The sequence below is a fragment of the Impatiens glandulifera genome, chromosome 9 (genome assembly GCF_907164915.1).
Source record: "Impatiens glandulifera chromosome 9, dImpGla2.1, whole genome shotgun sequence".
In the NCBI taxonomy this organism is placed as follows: domain Eukaryota; kingdom Viridiplantae; phylum Streptophyta; class Magnoliopsida; order Ericales; family Balsaminaceae; genus Impatiens; species Impatiens glandulifera.
Window position 1 is genome coordinate 35145226 of NC_061870.1, and position 26322 is coordinate 35171547.

The following is a 26322-nucleotide window of genomic DNA, read 5'->3' on the forward strand; positions in this document are numbered from 1 at the left end:
AAAATAATACTTACCTCAAAATCATTATCAATCATTTAAATAATCGAGTTATTTAAAAAATCTAAATCCAAACCAGGTAACTCAAATTTTCAATGGTCAGTCGTATTCTAATTATGTGAGGACAAAAATAAAAATCATTCTAAAACATTACTAATGTGCTATTATTTATTTATTTTTTATTAATCACATATTTAATTAATCAATTATTATATATTAAAATATTTTATATTTAATTACTTATTACATATTTTAAATTTATTTAAGGTTATTTAAATAATTCTATTACAAATAATATACTAACTTGACAAATCACTTTCAAATAAAAAAAACATATTTTAACATTTCACTCCTTTTGGAAGAGGACGGGCACATGCTAATCATAGCCAAAAAAAAAAATGTTCAATAATAAAATTTATATTGATTATTCTTGGTATATAATATCTCAATTTTTAAAGTTCATATATATTAAAAATGAAAAAAAATTGTTTATATACAACGACAAATCATGACAAAAAAAAGAAGAAAAAAAAAGCGATATTCAATAAGTTATCGAACTCGTAAATTTTCAAAAAAAACGATCAACTCCCTAACAGATTTTACTGTTTTTCTTAAACTAATCTCAGAAAACATCGTAATAACAGTATTGTTGAAATACTTGTTTTAATGATTTAACAATTATACAGTTTGAACTAAGTTATTTTTAAATGCAGGAAGTCAAACAATGAAGAGCTAGTCGACGTCTTATAAGGATATAAGACAGATTTTCTAGCAAACGGATTCCTAAAGAAGTCAATTAAAAGGACTTAATAGTCGCTTTTCTAAAAGGACTTAGTAGCCGCTTTTCTTAAAGGACTTAGTAGCCGCTTTTCTAAAAAGACTTAGTAGTCGGATTTTTAAAAGGACTTAGTAGTCGTTTTTTTTAAGGACTTAGTAGTCGCTTTTCTAAAAGGACTTAGTAGTCGCTTTTCTAAAAGGACTTAATTGTCGGATTTTTAAATGGACTTAGTAGTCGAATTTTTAAAAGGACTTAGTAGTCGCTTTTCTAAAAGGACTTAGTACTCACTTTTCAAGCTAAATGATGGATCTCCTCAACCAACAACATATCGACAACACACCATTTTGAATGTTACTAAAACCTAAAAATAAAAGGATAATACAACGTCCTATAACCCCGAATGACTGATCCCTGGGTTAGACCAACATTAATCCACATTATCCAAGAACGACGAACCACTGTAGCTCCAGTACAGCAAATCCCCGAAAAACTGGGATATGAACTCAAGCCTTTCTAATCATCATGATCAAATGTCAAAGTCGACCGTTGTTGATCTTCATTATAAAAGGAAGTCAAAACACAACGGACAAGTCATGTTACGAAATATCAATTACGAAGCATTCATATCACAAGTTCAAGGAATACACATCAAGAACAAGAGAGAGAAAACATTTATTCCTAAAAGCTGTGTTACATTATATTTTAATTACTCAAAGTGTAATCTCTGTATTATAAGTTGAACTAGAGTGTTTCTATTCAACAAAGTAAGTTTTAGAAGTTGAGAACAAGCAAGTAATTAAGTCATGAGATTCTGATTGTGGTTGTAATAGAGTTCTATTAAACCAATGTTATATAGTGAATCCTTCTCAAGTTTGAGAAAAGGGGTGACGTAGGAGTTTATCTTCGAACATCCATAAACAATTGATGTATTCTTTACCTTTTGTATCTTCATTTTTTTGCATCCAAAGCTTCAAGTCAAACAGGCAGTTCCGCACTTGATTGTCATCAAGAGTCTGCAACAACTTGCGTAGAGTAGAAACAGGTTCTAACCTCTAACATGGTTAAACCGAATTAAAGGTCATTAAGAGTACGACATTAGCAAACAACCCTCTCTAGTGTCGTACCCGATCCCAACAAGTGGTATCAGAGCAGACATTTCAACTCTCAAGCTTCTATTCAATCACATCAACTATGTCTCTCCTCAACAAGATTTCTATGTTCACCAAGGAGGACTATGATGATTGAAAAATCAGGATGCAATCTCATCTTGCAGCTCAAGACGATGACATGTGGTATGTCATCACTAATGGGCAAACCTGGATAATGTGGCGAAAGATATATTGTACAAGACACTAGACAAAAACATGTTCAGAAAAATCAAATCTTGCGCCACAACAAAAAAATATGGGAAATGCTGATTTAAATCGGTGAAGGCAACGACCAGACAAAGGAAAACAAACTAATGGTGGCAACATCGAAATTTGACAGCATTCGAATGCATCATGGGGAAACAATGGCTGGGGAAACAATGGCCGAGTTCGATGAGCGCTTCAACAACATCATCATCGAACTCTCCACCTTGGGAAAGTCATACATCAACCGAGAAGTTGCTATCAAAGCTATGAGAGTTCTTTCCAAAGAATGGGATATCAAAACAATGGCCATGAGGGAGTCAAAGGACCTCAACAAGATGAAGCTTCATGACCTCTTCTTAGACATAAAAATATATGAGTTTGAAATGAATTCTAGAAGGGAGGAAGAGCCATCCACATCGTCTATTACCAAGGCACTAGTGACTGCTGAAGATCCACCTGTATCAATGATTACTAAATCTGTTAAACAAATCAACAACGATGTTATGTCACTATTTGTCATTCTCCGATATTGTTTCTTACGTTGAGCTATTTGGGAAGAAGAAGAAGAACTTTAAGACTGAATTTTGCCTTCTTAACGACACAGTCGCCAAGGCCATTCAGGGGAAAGTTGGATCCTTCAACTCTTACTCTCAGAAGAAATTTGAGTTTACGACGACAATCTCTGCAGGAATGACCATCAATTAGGCGACGATCATCTTCTCTACATTATCTCTAATGGTCACAATGCTTGAGAAGCAGCGTGCATGCTTCTCTGCCCAACTCAGCAGGGTGTTCAAACACCTATAAGTGCCACTAGGGAAATGCATGAGGATTCACTCCTCACGAATCATGAACTGTACTATAGTCGTAGGTTACATAAACAGAATGAAGGGAGTAAAGGCTACCCGATCAACCACATTGACCCAAACTAGTGGTCAATCAACAACTATCTCGAGGCGACTACCTATAGTGCGTCGCTCCAACTAAGGAATGAAGATTAACGTTGAGGAGTCCGGTGCGAGCTCCAACAGTCAAAAGAGGGCTCACAATGGAGAAAGACCAGAGGTCTCCTCCAAAAGATTGAAGTTGGAAAGCATCCCGACCGAACATGTTCCTCTTTTCGAAGAATCTTTTACTCCCATGGCTATTGAGACAACAAAATCTCCCAGTGTGGAGTCAAGACCAATTATTCTGATTGTCGCCGTGGACGACGAACCAACATTCGTTGTGATTAGGGGTGGACAAATCCACTATCCGATCCGGTATTTCGGATCAGATACCCGCCTCTATTTTTACAAAAAATTGCGATCCGTATCCGATCCGATATCCGAACACTATCCGATTCAAAAATATTGGATCGGATCGGCCAACCGGATATCCGCCTATCCGATTTTTTTCATATTTTTAATTTTTTGTTTAATAATTAATTATTTAATAATATTTTTGTTTGGGCCCTTAGTTGATTATGTTTGTTGAAAATTACCAAAATACTATTTCAAAAAGTAGACTAATTATTGTTTAGGCCCTTAGTTTTTGTAATTTTAATAAATATCTTATTTTATTTTTAAATTTTAAAACTCATCGAATCGGCTTCGGGTATCCAAAATTTTTTTTGCCTGATCCGTATCCGATTCGAAAATCCGGTAAAAATATCGGATTAGATTAATATCCGGATTCAGTTTTTTTCGGATCGGATCGGTCGGATTAACCGATTGTCCCTTCACCTCAAACTGTATCTGCCTTCTCAGCAGAACTAGTGGTTGTTCCTTTCACAACTACTCCAGCAGAACCAATTGTGGTTATCTCTCAACCTACTCTTTCTGCCCTAGCAACAGAGGTTGTTACTTCTCCAATCTCTATAGTTGCAGTTCCCCATAAACTGCTACTGTTCCACCACCAGCACCTGCTGCTGCCTCTCCTTCAACATCCACTATAGTCCCACCTCCCGCGAAGCCCCAACCTAAGAGACTAAAGGTCCTCTCTTTAGTCTCCATTCAAAAGTAGGTTCAAGTTGCTAAGGGAATTGTCTTTAGGGAACCCGAACTAATCCAAAAAACGATCTCTTATACGGGGAAAGGGAAGGGTCCCTTAATAGAAGACTCTCGCTCTCAATCCTTCGTTAAGAAAGAACATCTATCTCAATAGCCGATAGATGTTACGTTTATCCTAGTTACGTTTAATCCGTTTTCACGGAATGTTCTTGTTACATCGGCTAATAGCCCTTTCTTGTCTTTCTTACACAACTCTAATCTTACTCCTTCTGATCCTCTTCTTTCAATCGCAGCCTTTATGCAAAGAACTACCCTCTGTTTCTCTGCTTTTGAATTAATCGGGTTTCCATCTACATACTTAATAAACAACTCCTAAAAATCAAAACCAAAAACCAAAAACATATTCAATGAACTGAACAAAACAAAACAGAACATAAGCTTCATGGGTTATGTTTGTTTGTGTTTAATTAATTAACTAATTACCATGAAAGCTATGCCATCGTTTGTGTTGATAGTTCCATGGTAGACAACATATTGCATATCTATAAGCGTGCAAACCACGTCAAACAAAAGCTTCGTTCTATCTTTATATTCAATATGGACAACAGAGTAACCCTTTTCAAGACAATTCTCGACGTTGACGATAGAAGGATTTGAATTAACTTTCATGATGGGTTCTCTTTCGTAATCTCGATCTGAAAACATCATCTGATTAAGCCTTCTTTCTGTATGGATATCGGCTATTGAGATAGATGTTTTTGTGCTACGAATATCGTTATCCATTTTGACCTCGTAATGGAAAGCATAGAGGATGGTGCTGTTGAGAGAATTGAGATGTTCAACGAATGGAAGAGCAACATGCTCTATAAAAAGTTTTGACAAGTTCTTAACAGCTCCAGCAAAGCGAAGAGATGCAAGGAGCTGATGTATTTGGACGATCAAGTTCTCTCATGGGCCTGCACAGATTACGTAGAAGAGTCATTCAAGAGGAAAAATCTTGTTGTTGCTATTGCAAAAGGTAGCCTTCTAAAAAATTTCCTGCTTAAGTGCCAAACCAACTATAACCCTTTGGAGAGAACTACGTGGATGAATGGAAGAGTCAACAATATGCTGTAGAGTGCGCTGGACTCCTGCATATCAACCACCATTTCCATCCTTCATGGAACCGAGTCTTCTAGTGTGTTTGGATATCAAAGGGACCAACCTTCTCCATGGTTGAATAGTAGTGATTTTGAGGATAAACGCTATTCATCAAGAATCTTCCCTTCTTTGCCAATAAGGCTCCGCAGTCTCCTGAGGGATGAAGAACAATCATCCACTCTCGATGAACAGCCTCTCATTGAAGGTGTCTTCGAGCACACCTCCCCTGCTATTGAAAGAGATATGTCTGTTCCTGTCTATGAACAGGTTGTTGTTTCCGAACAGGCTGTCATTCAAGCTCCCGAACAGGTTCCTATTCTTCTCTTGAGCAAACTCCTGCTTCCATTCTTGAGAAATCGATCGAGGTAGTTGCTGAGAAGGAGATATCTCAAACTGTGGTAGTTTCCTCCTTAGACAAAACTCTAACGTCCACAGAAAGTCCACCCTCCCCCAAATCCAAACAAACATTAGCAAAATCGACGCAATCTCCTTATTCTGAAGAAGTGACAGAAATTTTGACGAGCGTTTGCAAAGACATTCAAGATATCTCTTCCTCTCCCGAAGATTCTTGAGCTCTAGTTAGAATGCCCTCTTCTCCTTAAAACTGTAAGCTAGAACCGTCCGAGATTCAAGTAAGCCAAAGAATTTCCCCTCTTCGCTCTATGCCCGTCAACTCCAAACTAGACCGGTCAGATTCATCTTCAGAAGAGGAATCCTCTAAAAGAAACTCAGATGTCCAACTTCTAATCTTAAATATGGAGTAGAGCATCGACAACTTATATGGTAAGATTGACATTCTGACAGAGAAGTTCGAAGCAGGTCTAAAGTATAAGAAAACGTTGTCAGCAGAACAAGAAACCTTTCTTAGGGAGATAAAAACTGATGAAATAAAGAGAGAATCTATGATTTCTTATTAGCAAGCATAAAATAAACTGAATGTAATGAAAGTATCGGATCGGATCGGTCAGATTAATGGATTGGATATTTCAGATCGGATTTTTTGGCCACCCATAGCTGTGATGGCTGAAGAAGTTTTTGAGATATCATCAGAACCCGCGGAGAAGCCGGTTGCCATGGAGATTGAAGATGTAGTTGTTCAAACCACTCCTGTTGCAGAGCTTGGGATGGAACCTATTGTCCTTTCACCTCAAACTGTATCTGCCTTCCCACCAGAACCAGTGGCCGTTCCATTCACAACTACTCCAACAGAACCAATTGTGGTTATCTCTTAACCCACTCTTTCTGCCACAACAACAGAGGTTGCTACTTCTCCAATCTCTATAGTTGTAGTTCCCCCGCAAACTACTGATGTTCCGCCACCAACACCTGCTACTACCCCTACTTCAACCTCCACTACAGTCCCACCTCCCGCGAAACCCCAGCATAAGAGACCAAAGGTCATCTCTAGCAGGTTCAAGCTGCTAAGGGAATTGTCTTCAGGACCACCAGAAATGGAGGAAATGCTGGACCACCAAAAATGGTGGAAATACTGAAATTTGTAGAAACTTCAGGCCTGAGGAAGTTTCTAAGCGGCCCTTCCATCTTCTATGATCTGGAGGTCCGAGAGTTTTTCGTGAACGCAAAACTGGTCGGAGACATTATTGAATCCTCCGTAAAGGGAACAACTATCTCTATATCCTCTAAAATCCTAGCCGAAGTATTTGAACTCACATCGAAAGGTCTCATCACCTTCCAAAATATCTATAGAAAGGTTCTATCGGAAAATGCATAGGTCATTCTCCGATATTGCTTCTCTAGTTGAGCTATTCGGAAAAAAGAACTTCAAGACTGAATTCTGACTTCTTAATGACATAGTCGCCAAGGCCATTCAGGGGAAAGTTGGATCGTTCGACTCCTACTCTCAAGAGAGATTTGAGATTATGGCGGCAATCTCTACAAGAATGACCATCAGCTGGGCGACGATCATCTTCTCTACATTATCTCTAATGGTCACAATGCCTAAGAAGCAGCGTGCAGGATTCTCTGCCCAACTCAGCAGGGTGTTCAAACACCTGTAAGTGCCACTGGGGAAAGGCATGAGGATTCACTCCTCACGAATCATGAACTGTACCATAATCGTAAGCTACATCAACAGAATGAAGGGAGTAAAGGCTACTCGATCAACCACATTGACCCAAACTAGTGGTCAATCAACAACTGCCTCGAGACAACTACCTATTGTGGTCGCTCCACCCAAAGAATGAGGATTAACGATGATGAGTCCGGTGCGAGCTCCAACAGCCAAAAGAGGGCTCACAATGGAGAAAGACCAGAGGTCTCCTCCAAAAGATCGAAGTTGTAAAGCATCCCGACCGAACAAGTTCCTCTCTTCGAAGAATATGTTACTCCCATGGTTGTTGAGACTGCAGAATCTCCCGCTGTGGAGTCAAGACCAATTATCTTGACTATCGTCGTTGATGACGAACTAGCATCCGCTATGATTAAGGGTGGGCAAATCCACTATCCGATCCAATTCGGTATTTCAGATCGGATATTCGCCTCTATTTTTACAAAAAATTGCGATCCATATCTGACCCGATATCCGAACACTATCCGATTCAAAAATACTGGATCAGATCGAATCGGCCAGCCGGATATCCGCCTATCCGATTTTTTTCATATTTTTAATTTTTTGTTTAATAATTAATAATTTAATAATATTTTTGTTTGGGTAAACAAATAATTATTTTAATTAATTGATTATGTTTGTTGACAATTACCAAAATAATATTTCAAAAATTTGACTAATTATTGTTTAGACTCTTAGTTTTTGTAAATTTTATAAATATGTTATTTTATTTGTAAATTTTAAAAATCACCGGATCGGCTTCGGCTTTTCGAATTTTTTTTTGCCAAATCCGTATCTGATTCGGTAAAAATATCGGATCAGATCCATTGGATTCGGATTTTTTCGGATCGGAACGGCCGGATCAACGGATCAGATATTTTTGATTGATTTTTTTGGTCACCTCTTGCTGTGATGGTTGAAGAAGTTTTTGAGAAATCATCAGAACCCGCGGAGAAGCCGGTTGCCATGAAGGCTGAAAGGTAGTTGTTCAAACCACTCCTGCCGCAAAGCTAGGGATGGAACATATTGTCCCTTCACCTCAAACTGTATATGCCTTCTCACCAGAACCAGTGGTCGTTCCTTCTACAACTACTCTAGCAAAACCAATTGTGGTTATCTCTCAACCCACTCTTTCTGTCCTAGCAATAGAGGTTGTTACTTCTCCAATCTCTGTAGTTACAGTTCCCCCGTAAACTGCTAATGTTCCGCCACCAACACCTGCTGCTGCCCCTCCTTCAACATCCACTACAGTCCCACCTCCCGTGAAGCCCCAGCCTAAGAGACCAAAGGTCCTCTTTTTAGTCTCCATTCAAAAGTAGGTTCAAGCTGCTAAGGAAATTGTCTTTAGGGAACCCGAACCAATCCAAAAAGCAATCCCTTATACGGGAAAGGGAAGGGTCCCTTAACAGAAGACTCTCACTCTCATTCCTTCGTTAAGGAGGCCTTTGACCTCGTAATGGAAAGCATAGAAGATGGTGTTATTGAGAGAATTGAGATGTTCGACGAATGGAAGAGCAACAGGCTCTAGAAAAAGTTTTGACAAGTTCTTAACAGTTCCAGCAAAGCGAAGAGATGCAAGGAGCTGATGTATTTGGACGATCAAATTCTCTCATGTGCCTGCACAAATTATGTAGAAGAGGCATTCAAGAGAAGAAACTTTGTTGCTGCTATTACAAAAGGTAGCCTTCTAGAACATCTCTTGCTCAAGCGCCAAACCAACTATAACCCTTTGGAGAGAACTACATTCATGAATGGAAGAGTCAACAATATGCTGTAGAGTGCGCTGGACTCCTGCATATCAACCACCATTTCCATCCTTCATGGAACCAAGTCTTCCAGTGTGTTTGGATATCAAAGGGACCAACCTTCTCCATGGTTGAATAGTAGTGATTTTGAGGATAAACTGCTATTCATCAAGAATCTCCCCTTCTTTGCCAACAAGGCTCCGCAGTCTCTTGTTAGGGATGAAGAGCAGTTATCCACTCCCGATGAACAACCTCTCATTGAAGGTGCCTTCGAGCACACCTCCCTTGCTATTGAAAGAGATATGTTTGTTCCTGTCCTTGAACATGTTGTTGTTCTTGAATAGGTTGTCATTCAAGCTCCCGAACAGGTTCCTATTCTGCTCTTGAGCAAACTCCTGCTGCCATTCCTGAGAAATCGATCGAGGTAGCTGCTGAGAAGGAGACATCTCAAACGGTAGTGGTTCCCTCCTCAGACAAAACTCTAACGTCCACAGAAAGTCCACCCTCCCCCAAATCCAAACAAACATCAGCAAAACCGACGTAATCTCCTCATTCTGAAGAAATGACAGAAATTGTGATGAGCGTTTGCAAAAACATTCAAGAATGCCCTCTTCTCCTTAAAACCGTAAGCTAGAACCGTCCGAGATTCAAGTAAGCCAAAGAATTTCCCCTCTTCGCTCTATGCCCGTCGACTCCAAACTAGACCGGTCAGATTCATCTTCAGAAGAGGAATCCTCTAAGAGAAACTCATATGTCCAACTTCTAATCCTAAATATGCAGCAGAACATCGACAACTTATATGGTAAGATTGACATTCTGAAAGAGAAGTTCGAAGCAGGTCTAAAGAATACAAAAACGTTGTCAACAGAACAAGAAACCTTTCTTAGGGAGATAAGAACTGATGAAATAAAGAGAGAATCTAGGGTTTCTTATTAGCAAGCATAAAATAAACTAAATGTAATGAAAGAGTTATATAGTTAGTGATTACAATAGACTAAAATAACCTTAGGTGTTAATAGACTAAAATAACCTTAAATAAAAGTAATATATCTAACATCCTCTCTCAAATTCACGATGCAACAACAATAAATATTGAGAATTTGTCAGTTAGAAAATGAAAGCACGAAGTCGAGTGCGCTTTTATAAATATATCAGCAATCTGTAAGGAGAAAGAACAAATGACAAAGTAATGGTGTGAGTCTGTAGATGATGACGAGTGACATGACAATCAATCTGATATGTTTGGTTCTCTCATGAAAATCAGAATTCCTTGCAATCTGAATAACACTCTAATTATCGCAATGTAGCGTGGTAGGGTTAGAAAGAGAAATACCCATATCAGTAAGTAACTGGTGTAACCAAACAATTTCACAAGTAGTCGAGGCCATGGCACGATACTCAGCTTCTGTAGAAGACCGAGAGATGATATCTTGTTTCTTTCTCTTCTACGAAATAAGTGAATCACCGAGGAAAATACAATATCCAATAGTCGACTTGCGGTCCGTAGGATCACCAGCCCAATCCGCATCAGAGTAAGCGCACAACTCTAATGAAGACGTGGAAGGAAACACGAGACTATGAAATTGAGTGCCCCAAAGATACCTGAGAATATGAAGAACAACAGCCCAATGAACTGTAGTAGGGGCAGTGACAAACTGAGTAACCACATGAACTACATGCGCAATGTCTAGGCGAGTTATAGTAAGATAAACCAAGCTGCCAACAATGGTACGGTAAAGACCAGAATTCTCTAAAGGAGTGCCATCGGGCGGAGAGTATTTAGCATTGGTCTTAAGGGGTGTATTAACAATTCGGTTGTCGGTTACTCGAGCATGCTCAAACAAATCGGCAATATACTTAGATTGAGATAAGAGATAACCTTTTGGAGAATAAGCTACGTCAATTCCCAAAAAATAACGTAGCATGCCCAAATCTTTCATAGCGAATGAATGTGTCAACTCATACTTCAATGATTCAATATCATCATGATCATCACCTATAATAATCATATCATCAATATACAAGGATAGAAGAATACGTCCTACCGTTGTACGCTTGACAAATAAAGTCGAATCATGGTGACTAGGAAGAAATCCAAGCGAAGTGATCACCATAGAGAATTTTTCAAACCAGACACGTGGTGCTTGTTTGAGACCATAAAGAGATTTGCGAAGCTTGCAAACTTCACCAAGTTGATGAGAAACACCTAGCGGAGGCATCATATAAACCTCTTCATGAAGGTCACCATTTAAGAAAGCATTCTTCACATAAATTTGAGAGATTTTCCATTGGCAAACCGAAACAACAACAATCAAAGTGCGAACATTCGTCATTTTCGCAATAGGAGCAAATGTTTTCTCATAATCCATGTCATATTTTTGAGAATACCCTTTAGCAACAAGTCGAGCCTTGTATCGCTCAATGGAACCATCTGATTTTGTTTTAATCTTGTAGACCCAACAAGAGCCAATGACATGTTTTCCAGATGGTAGTGAAATTAAATCTCATTTATGAGTTTGATGTAAAGCAGTAAGTTCCTCAACCATAGTAGTCTGCCAAAGGGGATCACGAACTGCCTCTCTATAGGATGAAGGCTCAGAATAGTGATTAATAAAAGTGACAAAGAAAGCAAATAAAGTAGAATAAGAGTAGTACTTAAAATCAATAAGAGGAGTACTTAAAATCGGGAAGTTTAGTAGACTTACGAATACGAGTGGAGTGACGAGGAGGAGGATCAACAATCTCATCCGGTAATTGGGTGGTCGTAGGAGTAGGGACATGAGATGTGGATGTATCGTGAACCAAAGTATTAGATAAATCTTCATCAGGCTCAATGCAAAATGGATCAATATGAACTAGATCTGTTTGGGTCATATGATGTGAACTAGTAGGAACAGAGAAAAATGAAATGTGCTCTAAAAAACACAACATGACGTGAGACATACAATTTTTGACTAACTGGATCAAAACAACGATATCCCTTTTAACCAAGACCATAACCCAGAAAGACACATAAAGCAGACCATGGAGACAACTTATCACGCTCAACATGTGGTTGAAGGACAAAACAAATACAACTGAAAACACGCAACGAGGAAGAATCAGGTGATTGGCCATATACTTTTTCAAAAGGGGACAAACTTAAATTATGAGATATTGGGATTTTATTGATCACATGAGTAGCGGTAAGAACTGCTTCTCCCCAAAACACACTAGGAACCTCAGCTAATAGCATGAAAGAACGAGTTGTTTCAACAATATGACGATATTTTCTTTTAGCCACGTCATTTTGTTGAGGAGTGTCGGTACATGAGGTTTGGTGAATGGTATCATCAGAGACAAGTAACTGAGAGAAATCATTAGAAGTGTATTCGCCTCCTAAATCACACCTAAAACATTTAATGACTGAAGAATATTGGGTTCTCATAAAAGCTCGAAAATTTGTGACTATAGTAAGAAATTCAGACATGCGTTTGATAAGATAAACCCACAGTTAATTTTGATTGCTCCCGAAAACATTTTCAAATTGAATAAATTCCCTCCATTATTGATTGATATAAAATAATTCCATTAAATATCAAGCTAATAGAGTTGGATACAAATAGAATATACCAATAAAAGAAAAGACAAGATTTTTAATTTGGGGCTAAAACTTTGATGATATTTTGTTATAAGGGCTTAACCTTTTTTCAACCATAATTTGTCTTTTAACTTATGAGAATATATATATATATTCTCATTTTGTTAACAATTAATTTTATTTTTGAAAAAGTTTTTCTTAACCAATTATTATATTTTATATTTTGGTAAAAAAAAGTCTTGGTTGTAATCTAAACAAGATTGTTAGAATATTTTTTCTGTATAAAATAAAGTTTAATTACATTTTTAAAATTAAATATTATTTTTTATATCAATTTTATAATATAATTGTAATAAAAATTATGATAAAATAATTCAAATTAAAAAAAAAATATTGTTAACTTCTTTTCTTATTTTTCATCTGCATACAAATGATACAATGTTGATGAATACTTAATATCCAAGAAATAAATAAAATATTTGAGTTTAATTATCTGTAGTCAATAAAGTATACAAGTATATATCAAATCTATTTAATATTTAAATAACAATATTAAAAATAATTTCATATAAATCGTAGTAAAATTGATCTTTTTTTAGAAAAAAGTGACTATTCAATTTTATTTTTTTAATTTAAGAAAACACTGAAATGTATAATATATATATATATATATATATATATATATTAAAATAAAGACAATACCTTAATAAAATAATATATATAAAAGATTGTTCTTTTTTTGCAGAACAGAGATTGTTCTTCACGTGATTGTCTGATACAACTAATGATAAACTCATTGATTGACTAATTCTTAACAATAATAATAATAATAATAATAATAAATCTACTAATTAGGAAAATAAAAGGTTAATCTTCCTTATTACATACATATGTTTTTTAATCCCGTTTTAATCTCCTAAATAATTTAAAAAATTGACTGTTTGCCGTGACTACCACCACCACTACATCTACTATTCCTTCTAATCCAATCCAACCCCTTAAGAAACAAGCAATTTTCATACTCAACTTATTCTTATTATTAGTATTCCATTTGATAATGTCTTCCTCAAAAGATTCGGTCTTTATTTCTCAATCTCCTTCACGGAATGTGGAAATTGGAATCCTTTGATATTTTGAATGTTCTTCATTTCATTATTCTTCCATATATGACCCAACCCTTTTTGCTTGTGAACAAGAAGAAGAGGGTATAAAAAGATATTTTTTCCACCAACTCTTATTGCGGCCCCCTTCATCCCACCCCATACCCTTTTTCTCACTCTATCTCTGGAGGGCGGCCTCCAAGAAATTCATTCACCTAATCTCTTCCTTCCCCCGTTCTTTATCGCTTCGAAGAGAGGAGGGTAAGAGAGAGCTTCAAAGATGCAGGCCGTTCTTCAATCCAAGGGACTTCTTTCCCTGCCTTCATTACCCAAATCCAGGGGTTTTATCTCATCGTCGCAGGGGCTGAGACAACGACACGACGCCTTTAAACCCAAGCCTCTACATGGGTTATCTCTATCATCTTCAAATGGCTTCTCTAATTTTCAAGGGTTTGCCTCCAAAAATCGTGGATTTGTCCAAAAGGACAAGTCTTTCATCTGCAAGGCTGAGGCGGCGGCGGCGGCTGCATCACCAGAGGAACAGCCACTCCTCGTTGGGGAATCTGACTCCCCTAAATTTATGGGCGTTGAAGTCGTCACTCTTAAGAAGATTATACCTCTTGGTTTGATGTTTTTCTGTATTCTCTTTAATTACACAATTCTTAGGGATACTAAAGATGTGTTGGTCGTCACTGCCAAAGGGTCAAGTGCTGAGATTATACCGTTTTTGAAAACCTGGGTTAATCTTCCCATGGCTATTGGATTTATGGTATTGTACACAAAGTTGTCTAATGTCCTGTCAAAGAAGGCTTTGTTCTATACAGTTATCCTTCCTTTCATTGCATTCTTTGGGGCTTTTGGGTTTGTTTTGTATCCCCTTAGCCATTATCTTCATCCTACTGCTTTTACTGATAAACTTCTAGCCGTTCTTGGCCCGAGGTTTCTTGGTCCGCTTGCAATTATAAGGATTTGGAGTTTCTGTCTGTTCTATGTCATGGCTGAGCTATGGGGGAGCGTCGTTGTATCCGTTCTTTTCTGGGGTCTTGCTAATCAGGTAATAAATCAAGATCTAAATTGTTTTCTTATTCTAGATTGTTCGTTTCTTAATTATCTGAACATGAATTCTCTTTAGTGTATGCTGCTGTTGTTAGTGAATGTTTTTGAACTGCTAAATGGTTGCCTTTACCAATATATCTTAGCAATATCAACTTCAATTAGCTTAATTTTCTTTTTTGTTTGTTTTTTGTATTCAGATAACCACAGTTGATGAAGCTAAGAAATTTTATCCTCTGTTCGGATTGGGAGCCAACATTGCCCTTATCTTTTCGGGTCGTACAGTGAAGTACTTCTCTAATCTGAGGGAGACATTAGGACCGGGAGTCGATGGATGGGCTGTTTCATTGAAAGCGATGATGACCATTGTTGTTCTTATGGGTGGTGCCATTTGTTTCCTTTATTGGTGGGTTAATACTTACGTTCCTCTTCCAACCCGAAGCAAGAAGAAGAAGGTAATCAATCAGTCGTTCTGGAATTCATTTGGGCATGTTTGTAAATTCGATTTTATCAATTTTCAGGAGAAGGCTAGTATGGGAACAATGGAGAGCTTGAAGTTTTTAGTTTCTTCTAAATACATTCGCGATCTAGCCACCTTAGTGGTTGCTTATGGTATTAGTATCAACCTTGTCGAGGTTACATGGAAGTCGAAGCTCAAAGCTCAGGTTTTGTTCGTCATAATTTTCATCGTTTGCTTAACTACAATTTTTTCTTCTTTTTTTTTCTCATCGATCAGTTTGATTTGTGTCTTGCTATAGTTTCCGAGTCCAAATGAGTACTCTTCCTTCATGGGTGACTTCTCAACAGCAACTGGAATAGCTACATTCACGATGATGCTTCTTAGCCAGTGGATTTTCGACAAGTACGGTTGGGGAATGGCTGCCAAGATCACTCCCACAGTCTTGCTCCTTACGGGTGTTGGATTCTTTTCGCTCATACTGTTTGGAGCTCCTCTGGCCCCGACCCTTGCCCAGTTCGGCATGACTCCACTTCTTGCTGCTGTATATGTCGGCGCTTTGCAAAATATCTTCAGCAAAAGTGCCAAGTACAGCTTGTTTGATCCTTGTAAAGAAATGGCCTATATCCCTCTCGATGAGGAAACAAAGGTTGGATCTTTTTATTTTTCGTGTAAATGTACTTGTCAGTTGTCATAGTCAGTGCTAACTTTTATTTATAATTAGGTGAAAGGGAAGGCTGCCATTGATGTTGTCTGCAATCCTCTTGGGAAGTCGGGTGGTGCTCTAATCCAACAATTCATGATCCTAACCTTCGGATCACTGGCGAACTCGACTCCATACCTTGGAGGTATACTTCTTGTAATTGTCCTGGCATGGTTAGGAGCTGCTAGGTCACTGGATGGGCAGTTCACATCACTGCGTAAGGAAGAAGAGATGGAGAAGGAAATGGAAAGATCAGCCGCCATTAAGATTCCAGTTGTTCCCAGCGAAGAAGATGGATTTGCGACAGGGCGATCACTCAACACCACTGGTGGGAGCAACAGCAGCAATCCTAGCAGCAACAGCTCGTAAGAGAGGTAGAGAGAGGCTTCGAAAATGAATGAATGATTGATTGATTGAATGGTTATTGGGATTTTGCAAAATTGAATAGAAATTAAATAATTTAGATATGTAGTAGGGGTTGTGGTTTTGATAATTGCATAATCTTCTTTTTTTGAAGTATTTTGTATTGTCATTTTTAATCAAATTTCATTGGCTAGCTTGCCAGCCAATAAGTATTCCTTCTACTATTGGTTGATTTTGATATATATATATAATTTTCCAAGTTATTTATATTGCTGGTTGTTGGCAGCAGCAAGATTTTATCTTTATCTTCCATGACTAGGGGAAGAAGATGGACAATAGGTCAATTGAAGGTATAATAAAGATCTAAATTCTTCAACAAAGGTAAGTGCTTCTCAATCAAATACTGCAACCTGATATGATTTTATAATGCACATTCATCCTAGCATGAAAACTCAAATTTTGAAATTAATTTTCCAAAAACTACTTTCATTTTTGTCTTTTTATCGACAAGAAAAACATGGAGCTTAATATGGTTAATGTGATTTGTAGCTTTCTTCTTAAAGAAATGAAATTTAATTCAAATGTCATTATCTCCAATTCAATTTAATGCATTCGGAATGAAAATGAAAGGATAGGATCCTCGGGATTTCTGTTCCCTCACAGAGAGGGCAAAACGGTCATTATATTGGATCCCTAGAATAGGCAACCCCGGCTATTGTATCATTTGGGTAAAACCTAGTTCCTTTTCTGGCCATGATAGTTAGCTATACTATGAATTCAATATGTGTTATTTTCAAACTCTTCCTAGGTGATTGACTTCTTTCTATGAACAAGACCAATGAAAGATCATTTTTCTATTTATTTTTCGGTTTTCATGCACAACAATCAATCCACCCTTTTAACATACATTATTCAAGTGTATAACAAACATGACACCTCTCATAAATCTAGATTATTTATGGTTCTATATTTACCTAAAATGTGTAGCAACAACACCAATGATTCTTTTTAAAATATTGCTAAAAATTAATAGGACCGTTTACAAATGTCATTTTATATTATAATTAGAACGTGTCCACATCCATGAAATTAATTAATAAGTTATTTGAGGGACCGATCAATAATAATGCTTTGATGCAACTGCTATTAATTAAAATTAATGTAGCACTAGCCATTTAATTATAATTAATCTCGTATCATTGACGGGACCATATATACATAGTTCATAACATATTTTATTAGATCATGAAACGAATTTAAAGGATTTCGATCAATCTTTCTTGTATTAAAATAAAAAGTTTATTTTGTATCTTATATATACTTTTTTTTTTCTTGTTTCTTATGTAAAGGATTAAATTATATTAAAAAGAAAAAGTTGTTTAAACATAAATATTTTATTTTTTTTCATATTCAATAAGTGCTTTGAATGAGTGTGGTGTAATGAATGGCGGTAGTGTGGTGTAAGGTTAATTCTTCTTAATTAAAAAAAAAAACATATAAGGAGACAAAAATAAAATAAAACATAATAAAAATTCTAAGCACATGTATTGTACCTCAATACATACTCATCAATTCTAAATAATAATAAAATTGAATAACAAAATCATAAGCTTAAACTAATGTCGGGTAATATGTTGTTTTCATTTCTTAATTAAATATAAAGTACACATTTATTTATGGATGAAGTTGCAATGACATTAAAATAAAACAAGATTTCTGAGCAAAACAAATATTAAAAATACTTTATTCATGGCAAAAAATAAAGTTTTTCAATTTAAATTTTATAGCATAATTTTAAAATATATATGATTCATTTTATATTTATATTTAATAACATTTTTCATGATATTATGAATGTTAGGATGCAACCAATAAATAAAACATTAGATTCTTTCACCTTTTGGATTTTGTTCAATTAATAATTATAAACTAATAGTATGCTCTAAATCTTGTCTTATTTGCATGTGATTGTAACTTATATATTATATATAAGAAGAAAAAGAAGAAGATTACACAAAATAAAAATTAAATGATATTAAAAAAATGAAATCAAATCAAACTTAATTAGGATTTCAAGTGATCATTTGAAATTAAGTAATTTTCCATGGGTTCTCTAACAGTGCTGCCCAAGCTTCTAGTGGTCGACTTCAACAAGAATGGAATGAAACCAGGGACAAGTTCGTGGATATCAGCCGGAAAAGAAATGCAAAAAGAAATGCGACAAGCCCTCGAACAACACGGCTGCTTCGTGGCCCTTTACGATGGTATCTCTTCCGATCTCAACGACCGAATCTTCAATTCGGCCAACGAACTTTTCGATCTTCCCCTTGAAAACCAAACTCAAGAACATCAATGGTAAACCTTGTAATGTGGAGTGTGTATCTTATTTGTGTTTATTAATGCTGCTTGAATGATGTTGTATTTTTAAATAAATAAATCGTATGTGGACTGTGTTATTTAAAGGTTATATGTTGTTTATAGGTTATAATTTACATGAGAAGTATATAACATAAAGTTTGTAATTTGTATTGATGACATGATACATTTAAACAATTCTTAAAACGTTTCAATGGAGGATCAATGCTAGTCATTATTCCCGACTTTACCAGTTCTTCGACCCTTTTTATGAACCGAACTGCATGACAAAATTTGTTTAAAATTGATTTTTTTTTTCACATTTTTGACTTTAACATACACAAAATAATAAAATAATATGTCAAATATTTTATCAATTTATTTTATTATTATTATTTTTTTTATTTTTTTTTATTTTTAAAATTTAAATAAATAATTCTCTTAAAATAAAATAGATACAACAATTCATTAAAATTATTTATTTTTTTTAATTTTTCTAAAATTATTTTGAGACATTGTGAATACAACATTTCTCTCAAATAATTTTATTTTTTATTTTTTATTTTTTATTTTTATTTAATTTAATTAATTAGCAAAATAACATTTAATAATTTATCAAAAAAAATATAAAATAAAGTTAAAAAGATAAATAACTTTTCATATATTATATTTTTAAGTTTAACAGTTATTTATGTATTTATTAATTTTTGATATATTTTTTATTATTATTAAATAAAAAATAATAATTAAAAAAAATACTTTTTATACCCATATTCATTAAATTAGCATTGGATTTATGATAAAAGGTCTAACCCAAATATTAGACAGTCTTGTCTCACTTACGTATCCAAATTAACTATATATCTGAGATTTTAACTCGATATTTTGAGCCGTTTTAATTTAAGCATTATTTTTTTTTATTTTTTTTTGTCTCACATCAATATTCAAATTAATCACATCTTATTATATATATATATATATATTAAAATGTTTCATTAATAATGTATACATTCATAAAATTAATTCATTTAAGTTATTTGAGGGGACCGATCAATAGTAATGCTTTGATACAACTTCTATTAATTAAGATTTAATTTTATAAAGAAGTTTAATTATATATAATGTGCCTCATAAGCACTTGCCATTTAATTATAGTTAATCTTGTATAATTGAGGGGGACCATATATATATATACTAATTTAAATATTTAATTAAATCCCAAAGGGTCCAACTAGTAATTATTGAGAGGGACCATATAAATATTTTTTTTATAGAACTTCAAACTCTAACTATTTCATTCATTTTTATTTTTATATATATAACTTCAAACTCCAACTGTTTTAAAAAAATGATAATAGAATACTATTATTAATGTTAAAACAATATCAAATCCTCTCTTCTATATTAGCAATAATAAAATCGAGATATTTTCAGTCTCATGAGAAAATCAATTCTTAGCCGACATGATTAAGTGTGTTTGTACCATTTTTTTCCCAAAAATAAACAAAATCAAAGGCATAACGAGTCTCAAAAGAATAAAAACTTTTAGAGCTATTTTTATTTTTTTTAAATTAAAATATATTAAACTTATAAAAACATAATTAAAATGCCCAATTATTATTTTTGTCTCGAATTTTATTTTATTTTTTTTATCAAATAAGACTCAAACTTTGAATTGTATCATATAAGACTCTAACTATCGCAATTTTAATCATTTAAAGCTTTTTTACAAACGACTCTATCTTCTTATTTTAATTTTAACTCCGAATTAGTTTACCACATTTGTAAAAGAAGAATAGTAATTTTTTTTCTGATTATTTATACATATTGCACGTTTTTTAAAACATTCCAACCTTATTTGATAATTTACAACGCGTATATCTTAGAAAAAAAATCAATTTAAAATATAAATATGTTTAACTTGGTAAACAATACATAAAATTATATTGTTATAAAAAAATAAAGTTAAAAAAAATATTTATTTTTATTCAGTTTTTTTCAGATCTTCATTTAAATAACTTATTTTTTTAATCATTCAAACCAAATTTAAAAAATGTAAATGTATAAATCCCATAAATAATATCGAACTTGTAAAAAATACATCCGAAACGTCTCTAAATATAATTTTATTTAAATACGTGACAAATTAATTAAAAAAATAAAAATAATACGTTAAAATAATATGATTAACAATTTTGTCCACCTTATAAAAACCTTAAAAAAAATTAAATGACTAAAACTTTAATAATTCAAACTTTATACGACAACATTGAAACTCAAAAAACAACCCAAATTCAAATTCTAGTCATGTATATGAATGGTTAAAAACAACATTTGTATCAAAAACATAAATAAAATGATATATTATCTGGTCACATGAATTATTTAGATTTAAATAAGATGGTGTCACACCGAAGTCCGAACCATGCGTACATATATTGTCGGGTAATATATATTTTTTTTTTCATTTCTTAATTAATTATAACGAACCAACTTCTTTTTTTATGCATCAAGTTGCAAATAAAACAAAATTCTGAGCAAAAACAAATAAATAAAAATATAACCAGATTAAAAATTATATAATTATTACATATTAAAAAATTAAATAATACTGTCTTTTTTATAATAAAAAAAATGATATGAAAGAAATGTTATCAATTTTATTTCTTATTTTTTTTAAAGTAAAATTAGATTCATTCACTTTTTTTTTTTCAAAAGTCCAATCAAACATATACATTCAACTTATAATATTATTTTTCATACATTATCTAAAAATAATAAACATATTCAAAAAAACAACAAAAATTATTAAAACTATTATAGAGAAATGAAGAAAAAAAAAATTGACATCACATAATCCAATTAAGATCAAATAGCTTAGAACAACATTGAATTGAGGAGATTCAGAGTCATGTAATTTTTTTTTATAGAAGGGACGTTATCAATTTTTTCTGTATATAAAATTTTATTACAAAATTCTTTTTTTTCTCAATCATTTTTTCACATAACACATTTTTATCTAATTTAATAACATTTTTTAATACAAGTGATTTAAGAAACTTAACCAATGAATAAAACAAAGATTCCTTAATCACTTTTTGGATTTTGCTCAATTAGATAATAAACTAATAATATGCTCTAAATCTTGTCTTATCACATAATATATATAAGAAAAATAATACACAAAATTACTCTATATATAAAAAAAGGAATTTGCATCAAACTTATTTAGAACTTCAAGTGATCATTTGAAATTAAGTAATTTTCCATGGGTTCTCTAACAGTTCTTCCCAAGCTTCTAGTGGTGGACTTCAACAAGGATGGAATGAAACCGGGGACAAGTTCTTGGATCTCAGCCGGAAAAGACATCCGACAAGCCCTCGAACAACACGGCTGCTTCGTGGCCCTTTACGATGGTATCTCTTCCGATCTCAACGACCGAATCTTCCATTCGGCCGATGACCTTTTCAATCTTCCCTTGGAAACCAAACTCAAGAACATCAATGGTAAACCTTATCATGGCTATGTTGGGCAGATACCTATTGTTCCCCTTCATGAGGGTTTAGGCATGGACTATGCCACCACGTTGGAAGGAGCACAAAGTTTCACCGACATCATGTGGCCAAACGGAAACGAATCCTTTTGGTGAGTAATATCGTATCAACTATCAATCTTGGTTCATTTTTTACTTCTTTTGAGAACTTGATTAATAACTACTTGTGTTATAGTACAACTTCTGTGGAGTTCGCGAGGAGTGTGGCCAAGCTAGATCATATCGTGATAAAGATGTTGTTTGGGAGCTATGGCTTGGATGAGATGTACACAGACGCTCATATTGAATCGTCAACCTATCTTTTGCGATATCTCAAGTATAGGGCGCCCGAGGCAGACGAATCCAACAATGCATTTCCGTCTCATACAGACAAGAGCTTCATAACCATCCTTTATCAGAATCAAGTGTCGGGTCTTGAGATTAGAACAAGAGATGGTGATTGGATCGACGTTGAGTTTCCTCCATCATCCTTTGTTGTCATGGCTGGTGATGCATGCAAGGTAGATATAGCTTTAAATATAGAATAAGATTATTAAACTTTCAAAAAATTGAATTTAAATTTGATATATATAGGGATGGAGTAACGGTAGGGTTCTTTCTCCGAGTCATCGAGTAACCTTAAACAAGGAGGGGAAGGGAACTAGATATACCATTGCACTGTTCTCATTCCTAAGCAAAATTGTGCAAGTTCCGGAAGAGATGATCGATGAGGAAAATCCTCTTCAATTCAAACCGTTTGAAAACGTTGATTTATTGAACTTCTATGCCACGGAAGCTGGCAGGAGGTCGCAGGACATTCTCAAAGACTTCTGTGGTGTTTAGTTTATGAAACTGACTATCAAAAATATGACCATTTCCAAGTTGTATTGTGGAGTGTGAACTTATTTGTGTTTATTGATGTTGCTTGAATGATGTTGTATTTTTAAATAAATAAAACATGTGTGGACTGTGTTATTTGAAGGTTATATGTTTGTTTGTAGGTTATAATTTACATGTGAAATGTATAACATAAGGTTTGTAATTTGTATTGATGACATGAAACATTTAAGCAATTCTTGAAATGTTTTCAATGGGATGATCAATTCTAGTCTACTATTCCGGACTTTACCAGTTCTTCGAGCCCTTTTCTGAGCCGAGCAGCAGCAATGACAGTTTCTTCCTCTACTAATCCTCCAAACGATATCCTAACATGTCCAGGGCATCCGCATGCACTTCCTGGGATAACCACCACCCCATGTTTCCTCGCCAGCCAACGAACCACCTCAAAATCATCAACTTTGCTGTCTGGAAGCTTTGCCCATAGGTAAATAGCACCTTCTCCACCTCTTACAGCATCATCACCCAACGGAGACAATGCTTTAAGAACAATCTCCCGGTTTCTGACCAGGGTCTTTACCTGATCAGTTACCCATCCAGGTCCCATCTCCAACGCGAAAAGGGCCAGTCGTTGTGAGATTATAGCAGCACAAATTGGGATGCTGTCTTGGATTTTTAAAAGTTGTTCTCCAAAACCACCTACTTCCGACGGGTAGGCTATCTGTAATCCAACAACAACTCGTCAAATTGTATGAGAAACATTTTTAACCTGATCAATTTTCAATAATTGCTTACATATCCAACTCGCCAACCCATCATTCCATAAGCTTTAGAGAATGAGAAAATATTGACGATATGATTTCCCTCCACACAGGTGTGTTTCAGACCGTCATACATGAAGTACCTACATATGACACGTAGTTGTTAAGATCCAACAGTGAGATTATCGAAAAATATGACCAAATTAATGGATGAGTACTAGACTCACTCGTATGTATTGTCCACGACAAGCCAGCATCCAGCATCTTTGCAGATATCAGCGATATTCTACTTGGAAAGAAGACAGACAGAAGAACAGAAGTCAGAATTTTGGTTTTTGCAAAAGGAGAAACTTTTCGTCTAGATTCACATCCAGATGAGATAAGTGACAGAAAAAGTGTTTCCAAAGTGGCCCAACTAGAGACAGAGAGAGACCCTTAGAAGAGGGTCAGGAATGTAGGTTCCAGATGGATTGCCAGGATTCACAACTGTAACTAGCTTTGGCGTCGGCTTAGTTTCCTTTAAAGTCTTTCTTAACCACTCTGAAATTTCCAAAAAAAAAAAGAATGAATGTCGAATCCTTAAATAACTTTTACATATTGAAATATATATATATATATATATATATATATATATATATATATATATATATATATATATATATATATATATATATATGGTGAAGTGGCTGACCGACCTGCATCAGGGTAAAGTGTCTTGGGATCACCAGGGCCAACAATGATGTTAGTAACACCGGTCATTTGAAACGACATATACGCATTGAAATAGTAGGGAGCAAACATGACCACAGAATCTCCGGCATCGCATAATGTAAGAACTATGTTCACAAAAGCCTGCAATTATTAGAATAACTCCATTATTTATCAATAATGTCTATACAAATTGACCTAATTACAATCAAAACACCTAATAACTGACCTGATTTGCACCTGCAGTAACCATTACAGAGGAGTTGTGCAAATTATTTTCTCGCCTCAGCTACAGAATAAAACAAAAATGAGGCCAAACTTAAGAAACACAAATCCCAGATAGAACATTGATGATTTTGGTTCCCAAATATGAAAATGAAGCTAGCACCTTGGTGATTAATGCTTCCCTCAGCTCAGGTAACCCTTCATCTGCACCATAGCAACTAATCGAAGGCTCCCAAACCAGTTCTTTTACCTTATCTAATGCTTCTTTTGGCGGTTGCCAAAACACTACACCCTGCATTGGAATTCCCCTAACTTTGATAAGAATATTTTGAGTTTCCAAAATTAATGTTTGTATTGGATCCTTGATGATTCTGTTCCCAACAACTTAAAGTAGAAATATAAACAGGGTCATGTTCAAATAGGAATCAGCAGTCCAATGAAGGTAGATTATGCTTGATTGAGAATTAACAAATCTAAATGGAAAGATGATTGGAACCATAAAACAAAGACAATAATAATATATTAGAAAGAAAAAAACTTGGGATGATAGAAACCTGAGCTAGAGAAACAGCATCCTTAGCACCTCTGATCACTTCCTGTATCTGAAAACACAAGAACCGAAAAACACATTTCCCATAAACAGTGAAGGTGAGATGGCAATTCCAATAAAAGAGAAAAAAAATAACAATTTCTAGGGTTTCGATAAGAATCACCTGAACCATGACCGGTGGATTGGTCGATATAGCCCTCATCGATAGCATTCCGTATGAACCCATCTTCCTTTCTCTCTCTCTCTCTCTCTGTCTCTACAAACAAACTCAAGCTTGAGAAGAACTCTACGGATGCAGAAAAGGGGAGAGTTTTCTGCTTTCAAGAAATTCCAAAAATTAAAAAAAGTACAGACATGGGGAAGATGCCTTTTTGAGGTAAAGAAGAAGACAAAATCAAGGAGAATCGAGCCAATTAGAGGAACCCATTTCAACAATTTACAGTTTTCATAACATACAAATTATTTTACTATTTTCCTTATCACACAAGTCAAAGGAAGGAAGAGTTAGGTGGTCTCCAAAGTCTACTCTTTTTTCTTTTTTTGTATATAAAAAATATTTTATATAGTTTATTACATGCATCTTTTTACCTTTTTTTTTATATATTTTAAAAGTTAAAATAAAGGTGGTTGGGTGGTTTTATTAATGATTTGAATAATTTAATATAAATAAGTGATTTATTTGAAAAATAAATAAAATACAAATAAGATTGTGAGTAAAAGCTTGTTTGATGTTCTGTTATTTAAGATTTTTATATTTTTTTAATAATAAAATTATAAACTATTTGGATTTTGGTTAGTTGAATTATTATTATTATTATTTTAAATAAATAAAATTTATTATAAAAAAAATAAAAATATTTAGTATTTATATTTTAAATCGTTCATAAATATTAAAAATATAAGAATAGTTTAAACATTAAAGAATGAAAAATTTTAAAATAAGATAATAATAAATAAATAAATAAAACCACGTATTTACTCTAGAATAATTATTATTGTGTCGCAAATATTTAATATTTTAATT

The 26322-nt window shown here is 34.5% G+C and overlaps 4 protein-coding genes across 4 annotated transcripts; 2 read left to right on the forward strand and 2 right to left on the reverse strand.

Annotated features, from left to right (window-relative positions):
• Positions 1 to 3986: 3986 nt before the first annotated feature.
• LOC124916338 (ACT domain-containing protein ACR8-like) lies at positions 3987 to 4904 on the reverse strand. Its single transcript, XM_047457061.1, has 3 exons — positions 4605 to 4904; positions 4305 to 4493; positions 3987 to 4118 (listed from the first exon to the last, which is right to left on the reverse strand). Exons 1-3 carry the CDS (start codon positions 4902 to 4904, stop codon positions 3987 to 3989), a joined length of 621 nt encoding a protein of 206 aa, XP_047313017.1.
• Positions 4905 to 13886: 8982 nt separating this feature from the next.
• LOC124913884 (plastidic ATP/ADP-transporter-like) lies at positions 13887 to 16605 on the forward strand. The gene is made up of 5 exons (XM_047454317.1): positions 13887 to 14808; positions 15008 to 15262; positions 15329 to 15472; positions 15566 to 15913; positions 15989 to 16605. Exons 1-5 carry the CDS (start codon positions 14035 to 14037, stop codon positions 16334 to 16336), a joined length of 1869 nt encoding a protein of 622 aa, XP_047310273.1. The 5' UTR covers positions 13887 to 14034; the 3' UTR covers positions 16337 to 16605.
• Positions 16606 to 21931: 5326 nt separating this feature from the next.
• Positions 21932 to 23104, forward strand: LOC124915705 (probable 2-oxoglutarate-dependent dioxygenase AOP1). The gene is made up of 3 exons (XM_047456469.1): positions 21932 to 22330; positions 22414 to 22738; positions 22812 to 23104. The coding sequence occupies exons 1-3, from the start codon at positions 21954 to 21956 to the stop codon at positions 23058 to 23060; spliced, it is 951 nt and encodes a 316-aa protein (XP_047312425.1). The 5' UTR covers positions 21932 to 21953; the 3' UTR covers positions 23061 to 23104.
• Positions 23105 to 23240: 136 nt separating this feature from the next.
• Positions 23241 to 25633, reverse strand: LOC124915704 (aromatic aminotransferase ISS1-like). Its single transcript, XM_047456468.1, has 9 exons — positions 25462 to 25633; positions 25303 to 25350; positions 24912 to 25040; positions 24753 to 24812; positions 24511 to 24667; positions 24249 to 24355; positions 24043 to 24101; positions 23850 to 23958; positions 23241 to 23775 (listed from the first exon to the last, which is right to left on the reverse strand). The coding sequence occupies exons 1-9, from the start codon at positions 25522 to 25524 to the stop codon at positions 23323 to 23325; spliced, it is 1185 nt and encodes a 394-aa protein (XP_047312424.1). The 5' UTR covers positions 25525 to 25633; the 3' UTR covers positions 23241 to 23322.
• Between the last annotated feature and the right edge of the window lie 689 nt (positions 25634 to 26322).